The sequence below is a fragment of the Chrysochloris asiatica genome, unplaced genomic scaffold (assembly GCF_000296735.1).
Source record: "Chrysochloris asiatica unplaced genomic scaffold, ChrAsi1.0 scaffold00048, whole genome shotgun sequence".
Lineage (NCBI taxonomy): Eukaryota > Metazoa > Chordata > Mammalia > Afrosoricida > Chrysochloridae > Chrysochloris > Chrysochloris asiatica.
Window position 1 is genome coordinate 14,409,193 of NW_006408566.1, and position 12,103 is coordinate 14,421,295.

The 12,103-nt window shown below is 38.2% G+C and overlaps 1 protein-coding gene across 1 annotated transcript in view; it reads right to left on the minus strand.

The window, feature by feature from the left end:
• INADL (InaD-like (Drosophila)) overlaps positions 1–12,103 on the minus strand; it is a 383,821-nt gene that overhangs the window by 255,559 nt on the left and 116,159 nt on the right. Inside the window, exons 17-18 of the mRNA XM_006862480.1 lie at positions 8,793–8,912; positions 6,710–7,108 (exon numbers count right to left, since the gene is read on the minus strand). Of these exons, the coding sequence (XP_006862542.1) occupies positions 6,710–7,108; positions 8,793–8,912 (519 nt within the window). The remainder of the gene's footprint in view (positions 1–6,709; positions 7,109–8,792; positions 8,913–12,103) is intronic.

A 12,103-nucleotide genomic window follows, 5' to 3' on the forward strand; every position in this document is an offset into this window, starting at 1 on the left:
CATGGAAGCAGCAGTCAAGAAATCAAATGACGTACTGCATTAAGCAAATCTGCTGCACAAGATCTTTTTAAATTGTTGAAGAGCAAAGATGTCAGCTTGAGGACTAAGGTGCGCTTGACTCAAGCCATGGTATTTTCAATAACCTCATATGCATGCGAAAGCTGGACAGTGAATAAGGAAGACCATAGAAGATTTGATGCTTTTGAGTTATGGTATTGGAGGAGAGTATTGAAGGTGCCATAGGCTGCCAAAAGAACCAATAGATCGTTTTGGAAGAATTGCAGCCAGAGAGCTCCTTGGAGGCCAAAGTTCGTCTCTCATACTTCAGACTAATTGTCAGGAGAGACCAGTTACTGGAGAAAGATATCATGTTTGGTAAGATGGAGGGTCAGAGAAAAAGAGGAAGACCCTCAACGAGATGGATTGGCAAATGGCAGCATCAATGCACTCAAGCATGGCAACAGTAGTGACGTTGGCCCAGTAGCGAGCAGTGTTTTGTTCTGTGCATAAGGTCGCTATGGGTCGGTACTGACCTTCCATAGCACCATCTGCCTGGCGAATACCTAGTCATGCAAGCCTAAAACCTACAGATAAGCACTGTGGATAACATTCTGCAATTCTCCCTTATTCTCTTATTACAGAAATATTTTATAATATTTCAAAACTATAATCTTCCAGACTGTACAATTCTAATTGAAGTGTTTTATTATGCTATTTAAATTCTTTATTAGTATAAACTTAAATAGTATAGTCACTTGAAGTAAATAACTGTGTTACTTTCTGTTGTTAGAAATTAAAGTTGCTTGCAACAAAAATGTGAATTAGATCCTTCATAATGTTCCATATTTTTCATAGTTTTATTGGTCAGAGATCCACAGAGAAAAGGATCTCTCGTGAACCATACTGCTACTTTTCTCTCCAACAGATTATGAATATAGCTAAGTATGTTTCCTCCATCAGATACTTACTGGAAGCTAGAGAACACACAACTTAATTCATAGTTAAATAAAGAAAGATGACAGAACTAACTACTCCCCTGTCTAGAATAAAGCAAGAAAACTGTTTCTAAGAGTGGGGAGAATGAAGTTAAAAATAGGCACTAAGTGCTTTAACAACATGATGTCTTAGTGGTTCAATGGTTAAGCAATTAGCTGCTAACAGAAAGGTCAGTGATTCAAACCTGGTAGTGGCTCCACAGAAGAAAGACCTGCCATTGTGTCCCAGTAAAGATCACGGCCTGGGAATCCACTATGCAGCAGGCAGTTCTACTCTGTCCTTTGTGGTTGCTATGAATCAGTATCTAATCAAGAAGAAATGTTACCATAACAATGGACCATATGGACACAAAGGGGAAAGGTAGTACTAGGCAACCATGAAATTGAAGAACAAGAGAGCTGACACCAGGATCTAGGATTTCAATAAAGGGGGTATGACAGTTCCTTACCCACTCCCTGCTTACATAAGGACAAAAATAACAGCATACAATTATTGAAAGGAAAAACAATCTTCAGACAGGAAGAATCGCATCTATAAATCCTCATTTACTTCTCTCTTTAAAATAGGGTATGAAGAGAGTACAGAAACTCTGAAGTAGTTTGGTACTATCTGTGTATCTCCATGTGTTCTATAGTAGAAAACAGTTTACGACAAAGACAGAAATGACAATGCTCCTCTGTCCTGGAGGAGTCCTGACGCAGCGAATGCAGAATAAGCATTGGACTCTTAACTGCTCAAACTCACCAACCGTTCCTCAGAAACCGTATCTATGCAGGGTAATGATGAGTCAGAACCAACTGAGCAGCACTTCACAACAACAACAATAATCCTGGAAGGCACACTCTAAATAGAAATGTACTGTTGTTGTTAAGTGCCATTGAGTCAGTTATAACTCATAGCAACCCTGCATAGGGCTTCCAAGGAGCAGCTGGTGGGTTTGAACTGCTGACCTTGTGGTTCACAGTCCAGTGCAGATACTACAGCGCCACACCAGGAGTCCAGAAATGTATTGAGAGCTCCACATTCGCAAGATATTTAAATGCATTTTGAAAATAATAAAAGTTATTCTCCTGGGGTCCATCAGTAATGTATTATTGTTAGTTACCTTTGAATTGTTCCAAAGCATGGAGTCCCCATATGTGCAGAGTAGAACTGCTCCACAGCATGTTCAAGGCTGTGAACTTTCGAGCTTGTCTTCCAAGCTGTCTCTGGTTGGGCTCAAACCTACAACCCTTCAGCTAGTAGTCAAGCACTTAACCATTTGAGCTACCACGGACTCCCCCATCAGTAATGAGAGGAGATAAATAAAGATGTGACCAAGGGTACATAACTGTCACCACTGAGGGTAGTGAGGATGGTACATAAAGGGTTAATGTCCAAACCAAGAACCTAAAATTATTCTTTTAAAAAAATTAAGTAGTGTTTAAGCAAGACACATTGGGGATCAAAAAATCTTCAATCACTGCCAGTACCCACTGCTCATAGAGGTTATCCTCACAGAACAAGTAATGAAGAATGAAAAGGTAGGAGCTAGGAAATTTAACACACATTTAGCAATCAAGATGCGCATCCTTCAAAAGGCAAGCACTGAATGTTGTTATACCCAAGTCTTTCAAAGAGCACTTTAACAAACAATAGAGAAAGTGGTTACATTGTGAAAATTACCCATGTAATCTTACAAAAGGATTGAGAGGAAAAGAATAAGAAAACAAACACAAACTAATGTTATGCAAATGAGTACTTGAAGATAAAATTTTGAATGACATCATGGATTTAAAAATTGCTACATCTCAAGCAACCTAGATGAAAATGAAGATGAAGTATTTGGAGAATGCGATAAATGATCAAAAGTGATTCTGGTGATAATGTAGTATGCTGGCACTAACTACACATGGAAAGAATTTGAATAAAATGATATAAAGTATGTGACTAGGCAAATAAAATATTTTACAGATTTTTAAATATAAATGTATAACTATAGTTATAAAGTTATGTTATATATATATATATATACTTGACTATTACATCTGTGTCACTTAAAGTTTATATATAGAAATGGGTCAATATGTCAGGTTGCCTTCTATTTGAATAAGTAGCAAAATTTCTTTTTATACAGGAAAACAGTTACAAAATTTGAATAAGTAGCAAAAAAATTTTATACAGTAAAACAGTTATACAATCAAGTATCTATGAATGTTCAGTAATACGCAATTACAATGTGCTCCATGGTTCTGTTTGCACTGAGTATGCACAGAAACAGGAGCAAAAGTGGCAAAAACATGAAGCCCATCACACAGCACAAAAGGCTCTCTTCATCACCTCTTCCAACATTCAAGCCTCAATCACCTATTTCCAAAGAATCTATTCTCTGGTAGGCTACCCAGAGTCCTCCATCAGGAGAATCCTCCAGGGTCTTTTAAATGCATCTAGATAGATACCACAGTGCTGTTCAAGGCACAGCAGAGGGATCCACAAACATTTGCAAAAGGGACAGGAAGTCTTAGGGAGGCAAAGAAAAGAAACCACTTGTCTCTGTCCTGTGTGATGGTACACTAATCACTACAGGAAGGTGCCGACCTCAGCGCAGGGAGCATCATATAACACCTATCAGACTGCAGTCTTTTCCAAAAACATTCCCATACAATAGTTTCTTTTCATTTACCTAAAGGTGGAAAATAGAAACTGAACACCTAAAAAATGTCTGATTGGTAACTGTTCAACTATAAATTTATAAGGAATAAAATTTATTGGTGAAGGACAAAGGGCAAACCTAAAAAAAATTAAATTATGCTTTTCGGCTAATTTATAGACAGCATTTCCTATAAAAATAATTTTCTAGAATGTATCTTTCGATTTATAATATGGACAACAGTGTATATAAAACAAAGATATAAATAATGTATTTCTTTTTACATTTTTATTGTGACTTGAGTGATTGTTTACATGGGAGAACATCAGTTTTATACTCATCCTATCGTATTTCGTTTCATTGCAATGATTACAATCCCCTCCATGCATCATCATTCAACAGCATTTGCTTCTAATCCCTCTGTTTGTTTTCCTTTTTGGATGCACACCAAAACACTCAAGAATATGCAATCATTCAAACACTCAAAGGGCATACCCTGCAAACCTGCCCCACCAGCTGGCCAGCACACAGCCCCTCTTCCTCTATGAGTCTAGAGTCTAGAGTCTCCAGCAGCTCAATCTCTCCAAGTCATCATCATTTCTGCCTCCATCTCTGGCATCCCTGCTTCTCTGAACAGGGTCCCACACTCCGCTCCTACTCTTCTCCCTTTATGGCCCCAGGGTCCTCCACTCCTGGATGGCAAAATCAACCACTTTCCTCTTTTTGCTACCAAACGTCTACCGTGACAGTTGGAACAATTGCAATCAGTCATAATAACAATTACTCACTATTGAGCCACAAGAGTCTTATCCCCATCTCCTTTCACCAGCCTAGACAGCCTGAAAACCACTCAGTGGAGAGTCTACCTTCCCCTGCGTCCTCTGAAATGAAACTCCTTCTCTGTTTTAGTTTTTTTAAATGTTTCATTGTGAATTATGTGATAGTTAACATGGAAGCAGAGCACATTAGCTTTTCATCCTATGGTATATTGTTTCTCTGCCATGGTTACAATCCTCTGCATGCATCATCAATCAACCAAAGGGTATACCCTGCAAGCCTGCCCCTGGTCCTCAGCACACAGTCCCTCTCCCTCTCTGGGTCTAGAGTCCCCAGCCGCTCCATCTCTCCATGTCATCGTCTTTGCCTCTATCTCTGGCGTCACTGCTTCTCTAAGTAGGGTCCCGCTCTCTGTTCATCTCCCTTGATGGTCCCAGGGACCTCTGCTCCTAGACTGCAAAATTAATTATTCCCCTCCTTTTGCTACAAAATATCTACCTTTACATTTCCAACCCTCACAATGAGTCCTGATAACAACTATTCACTATTGTATCACAAGAGACCTATCCACACCTCCTTTCATCAGCCCCACCTAGACAGATTGGATACTATTCAGTGGCTAAACTCCTTCTTGAAAACTTATAAGCCAATCAGTTAGTGTCTTTATAGCCCTACTTCACCGCCAACATCAATTTTAGGTAGCCAATGTCTAATTTGCCCATCCCTATGAGCCCTGTGTATAGAGGGGATGGGAATGATCCTTGCTGTGAAGATTCCTTCCCTCTTGGTTGGAATTTTAAGCTACTACACCCATAAGTATAAGGAGCTCTGGTAGCGTAGTGGTTACGAATCGGGCTGCGAACCTTAAGGTCAGCGGTTCGAAACTACCATCTGCTCCGCGGGAGAAAGATGAGGCTTTCTACTCCCGTAAGGATTTACACCCTCGGAAACCCTGTACAGGGTCGCTATGGGTCGGAACCGACTCGAAGGCACTTAACAACAACAACAACACCCATAAGTATAGGTCATGTTCATCAAATTGTACCAAATTATACTTATTTTCTTTATTTAAATAATGTACTTTTAATTAAACCAATTTTGCCTTGACTTTCCATGACGCACACATACTATGTAATAAATAAGTGTAGCATCTAAGAAAATATTTTTTTAAAAAGGCAAATGAGCTCTTCCTTGAAATAATTAAAAGAAAAATGTCCCTAAAAAGGCAGGACAACTGTAATACACTGAATCCAATGAGAAGTAGTGTAATATCACAGAAAATATCAGAATATAATAACCTATTGCATATTACTTTCACAAGTATAGGACAGAGTGAGAGAAAAATGTGGAATAAAACTAAAAATCACAGAAGAAATCCAGGCTTACTGGTGGAAGCCCCAAGACTATGAACTTGAGATATCCTACAGGCCTGGAACTGAACTCACCCCCCTTGTCTCAACTTTCAGCCAAGTAACAGATAGGCCTATAAGGTGAACAACACAACAAGGAGTTACACACTCATTAGAACAAATATCCATGATCAAAAGGGCAGCAGTTGCCTGGTGATAAAGTTCAACAGACAGGAAGGGAAAGGAAAGAAGAACCAATAGAAAAGTTAAGCACAGGGAGGAAGTGAAAAGCAGGCTACTGCACTATGAGTATTTCAGTTCATGTCACGGATCAGAACTGTTGAATGGAGTATCAATTTGTTCTTAAACTTTCATCCAAAGTAACAATAGATAGTTACGAAAATATCAGCTGATACTTACCAAGGGTTCATATTTATGCTACACACCGTAAATTACAGCTTCAAAAGAATAATTACATGTAGTCCCTGGGTTATAAATATCGCACATATGTCTAATCTACATTCCACAGATGTCCAACTTTCATCCCATTATGAACTAACACCAACTCCCATAAAGCCTATTATATTAAAACTGTGAGGTACACTCAAAGCTTTCTAATAACAAGTGGGTGCTACATTTCAACTGATGCAATGAAACATTATTACTGTATTATATTAAAGATGCTTTAGTGTGCCTATGTTTCCGTAATGGTTTTTATGCATAGAAATGTTCACTGTATACTATATTTGACTAGCTGACGTAATATATGTACCATGCCTAACTACTCTGACTAAAGCACAAGTTCAATTTAAAGACAAATTTAATACTCCAACTCATTCCTAATCCCAGAGATAAAAAGACTCATTAAATTTTGTTTGTTTTTGAAAGTTACATGATGAGGGAGGGGTTGGGGAAGGAAGGGAAGGAAGCGTGTGGAGAACCTGCTGGAATCCCTTACCGTGTTTTCTGGGCTATAGCCACGCTGCTGTGTCTCTTGGGCATATAAACTCATCAGAGCTCTAGCTTCTTGAGGTTCAGCTGGTTCACTGTCATGTAACCACTCGGTGCCAAAGTGAAGATCCTCGACCGGGGGAACAATGGGAGTGGCCTCTTGACTATGCGATGTGGACAAGAGCTCCATGGACTGCAAGCGATTTTGATAAAGCTCATACTCTTCATCAACAAGCATTTCTCTTTCTTCCCCCATTTCCTGCATTCTAGAAGGCAGAAGGTCTTGCATTTCCCAGGCTTCCTTGCTGTTGTCAATTTCTTTGTGTTGGGACTGAAAAGATTTTCCCAAATCTAGACATGGTTCATCCACAAATTCTTCTTTAAAATATGGTTCATCTCTAAATCCCTGCAAATAAAAATTGCAAAAAAAAAAAAAAAAAAATTAAGCTACACCTGACTCAAAGCTGCAATATACACATTAAAGGGAAAATGAAAACATTATCATACTGCAGTACCCTAACTTCATATGATGATGATGTTTAACATAAACAACTTTCTGTTACAAATGAGAAGAAATGTGTGAGTGCACTTCCACACAATCTTCAACTCTAGAAATGGACAAATAGCAAAGTAAGGCAGAAATTGCCTTTGGCAAGGTAAATAAATGATTCTTCTAAAAGGCTCATTATGTATTAACCATGTGAAAATTCTTGATCTGAAGTAGGAATTTTGTTAAACAGCTACAGTGAATATTTAACTCATGCATCTAATAAAGAAAGAAAATAAATCCAGGTGCACATCATAGTAAAACTTAAGAAAGTAAACACTTAAAAAGGTAAGAATTTTAAATTTAAGTAACTCCAAAGAAATTATGACTATTCACAAGCTCTATAAACTAAAGATACAAGAAGTGTGCCCAACTACTTTACTTTGAGTATTAGAAGTTGTTTATAATATACTCATATAATAAATAAGATTGTTTCACCTAAGATTGAAAATATGCAACCAAAAGGAATGAATATAGATTTTTCAAATGAATTACATTTTACTAATAAGAACACAAATACCTGTAACTGTAATTACATAATCATACATGTGCAGCAGCTTATTTTGAGTTCTAGGAAAGTCACTGTTTCAATACGAGGGAAGCTGTGGGCCCTGGGAGCACAGTAAGGAATTGTTATTGTTAATTACCATCCAGCTGATTCTGTGTCATGGTGACAAAACATGTGCTGATTAGAACTGCTCCAGAGAGTTCCTATTGTTGTGACTTTTCAGAAACAGACTGCCAGGTTTGTCTTCTGAGGAGCCTCTGATTGGGTTCAGACTGCAAACTTTCACCTATTAACCAAGTGCTTAACCATTGGTGCCACCCAGTAAATTCTTACAATGAATCTATTTCTCCCCATTCTTTACTTATGGTAAAACATTATTGGGCACAAACTTTTAAAATTAATGTTGCTGTTAAGTGCCATTGAGTAGTAGCAACACTGTATAGGGCTTCCAATGAGTGGTTTGTGAGTTTGAGTGTCAGACCTTGTGGCTAGCAGTCCAATGCTTATTCTCACCAGGACTCCTCAAAATTAATACAGAATACCAAATGTAACCTCGTAATTTCAGTTAGATAGTACATATGTACATGTCATATAACTGTGAAATTTCAACAAAAATGTCTATAGCAAAAAAGCATAATGGACATTATACAAATACATGTATCAACTTAAGACACTGTTAACATGTTATATAAAAAATATTTGTTGTTGTTAGGTAATAAAAAATATTATCAGGATAATATCCTACTGCAAAGAGCAGCATAAAAACCATTCACATTAAGAACAAAAAGGAAATGTTTCCAAATATGCTTTCTAAATTCAAAGCACAAATTAGGGTTTTCCTAAATAATTCTTTTGTGTCTTTCATAGAAGTAATGTGATACAAAGGGTAAAGGGTTCCTTAAAAATGAATAAATAAGGAAAAAAGGGGAAGAACTAACTATTGAACCAAGGCAGTGAAGACAAACTTTTATCTTCTTTACACCAACTTTAGATTAAAGGAAAAGTATACAAATACTAAATAAATTTACCAAATACCTTAGGTGCTTCAAGTATACAATATGAATCTGCATCATGATTTGTTCCTGAAAGGGCCATCTCATATCCATTATTACTTGGATATAAAGTATATTGACTTTCTTCTTCTTTGTCATCTTCCTGAATAAAGAAAAGAAATTTAAAATCAAGAGTAGTTTCAAACTGTCTTCAGAGGCATTCTCATCTTTACACTAAGTATAAATAGACAACAGAATTTATATAAACTGTCTCATTGTACAAACTTCTCTAAAGTTAAAAAAAGATAGATTCAGACTAGAGTTTCTCAAACTTTATCATCATTGTTGGTGTTTTTAAGTATTCCATAAAAGGAAAATAAATCTCTTTACTAGGAATAAATCTTAATATTAAAACACATAAAAGCATGTACCCAAAACTCAAATTCTGACTCATAGAAACCTGCAGGATAGAGTAGAATTGCCCCATAGGATTCCAAACACTGTAAACCTTCATGGAAGCAGACTGCCACATCTTTTTTGTGCATAGCGGCTGCTGGCTCAAATTCCCAACCATTTTAAGCAGCTGAGTGTATTAGCCACTGTGCCACAGGATTCCTTACCCATACATGCTTAAACATATATGAAAGGGCTTCAAAAAAGTTTTTGGAAAAATGAAATTAAAAAATAATGAGGGAGAACAAGCAAGATGGCAGATCAGGTAGATGTGCAGTGAGGAGCTTCATCAGCAACAAAACACAATATCAGACCAAGCAGGCTCAGGGGATGGTGCCAGAACACTAAACCACATATGAAGGAATATTGAGAATGTTGAAAGGCTTACAGCCAGTGGAATTTGTAGAAGAAGGAATAAATTCAGTGCGTTCTATTCCAAGGTCTCAGCTGCTACCTGAGCAGCCATCTTGGGTGAGACTTAATGGGGGAACGATCAGAGCAGCCATGGACGCCTGAACCGCAGAGATAAAGGTGTGGACCAACCAACCTACCTACCTACCTACCTACCTACCTACCTACCTTCCTTCCTTCCTTCCTTCTTCCCTCCCTCCCTCCTTCTTTCCCTTTCTTTCTTTCTTTTTTTTTTTTTTTTTTGTATCTGTTCGCTGGTCTCTCGCTGTCTGTGTACCTCTATTCTGGTGACTACACGGGGTGCCTAAGCGAGTGGACACCCCATCCCCACTCCCACCCCCAGAGGGTTCTATTAAACATGTGCACAGATCTCCTCAAAATTTAAAGGGACAATTTCCTCTTAAAACCAAACGGCAGTACAAAACGGCCACAACTGGCCATGAACTGCTTATCATCAGGAAAAAGGCCTGAACAGGGGTTGTGGAGTGGGACTGGCAGACTAAGAAGGAAAGAGGCTGAAAATTAAATGCTGAGTTATATCATAATGACCAACAGTGGCATCTTGAAATTTCTCAGGAAGAAGAGTGAAAAGGGAAACCCATCTTCTGGTCACATCTACCTGGAGGCAATCAGAAACCATAAAAATTACCAAAACACACACCCATCTAAGTATTAAGGCCACAACTAACTACTGAATATGCCCAAAAAATGGACACAGATGACCATATCAGCACATGTCCAGAAATGAGATAAAGGGACTGACACAAATGATCTTGAGATAGACCTACACTCCATACTGGAAGGAGGGCAGGCTTTGGAAATGCCTGAGAAAGAATTCAGAAAAATGGTTATAAAATGTATCAAAACACTATGCAATGGAGTTGAGAAAAATAAGGAAGAAGTCAGGAAAGTGCTAAACGAACAATCAAATAAGATAGATAACAGCATTGGAAACAATTCAAAACTGACAGAAAGAGGTCCAAAGGATTAATAATAGAATATCAGAAACGAACAATACACTGAAAGGGCAAAGGACTTGAATTGAAGAGAGGGAAGCCAAAACTAGTGAGCTCGAAGATAAATCTCTCAACACTACTAAGATAGAAAAGCAAGCACAAAAAAGGATGAAAAAATCTGAAAAAGACCTAAAATTCATGTTGGACAAAATGAAGTAGAATAACTTAAAGAATTATCAGCATTCCAGAACAGGAAGAATCACACAAATCCACAGAGGAGATAGTGGAAGAGCTGCTGGAAGAAAATTTCCCTAACATCCTGAAAAATGAAAAGATAAGCATTCAAGAAGTTCAACAAACCCCAGGAAGGGCAGACCCCAAAAGAAAATCACCAAAACATATAATAATCAAGCTCTCCAAATTCAAAGATAAGGACAGAATCCTGAAAGCAGCTAGGGAAGAGAGAAGTGTAACACACAAAGGCAAGTAAATCAGATTAAGCTCGGGTCTCTCAACAGAAACCATGCAGGCAAAAAGGCAATGGGGAGACATATATAAAACCCTGAAAGAAAAAAAGTGCCAACCAAGAATCCTTTACCCAACAAAACTGTCAATCAAAAACCAAGGTGTAATCAAAACATTCCAGGATAAGCAGGAGCTAACGGATTTTGCCAAAGCCAACCATGCTATGAAAAACATCCTAAAGGGAATTCTGTGGACTGAGAACCAACAAGAACAGAAAACAACCAGAGATTAATGCACATGGCAGTATCACCCAGAAGTCAATCAACAAATGGAAGAGTTGAGAACAAAATAAAACTATAAGATCAAATTCAGAGGATCTAGGAGGTCAGTCTATGATCAAAACAATTACAATGTAAAAGAAGGTAAACACAAAGGAACAGAGATCCAGGTGGTAAGAAGGTCAAGTAGATTACAGGATAAAGTAAACTGTCTTAAATGCAGGGAAAAGTCAATGGAATATAAGGTAACTAAAACGTTATGGTTCGGGTAGGGAGTTTAGGGAGAGGTGGAGGGAGGTGACAGTAGAGCACATCATAGTTCGGGTGTTGTGGAGGGCAATAAAAGAAGGGGAAGAAGGTGGAAGAACAAGGTAGATAGGGGAACACTGAGACAGGTTTGCATAGCCTAAGTGGGACAGAGGTAAATAGTGATGCATGCTCAACCTTGGAACAACAGGGCTCTGTGATACAGGGATCTAGACATAGTTTGAAGAGGGGAAATAATACTAAGATGCTTGACTGTCTTACGAATATTGGTTTCCCTTGCCTACTATTGTAAAATAGACACTTGAGTAGGATAGGAAGGAATGTTGGGAAACATGATTACAGAAAACTTGTAAGCCCGTCTTCAGACTATAACTGACTGGAATACCTAAAAGGGGTTTTAGAACGTGCCCAGTGAAACAGGCCTCTTGCGGAGACTTTGCAGAATATAGGACCTTAGGTGGGATCCTGAGTCCCATCCAGAACCTTTTGAGGTGGGACATCCCCACTAGAAAGGACAAGCAGAC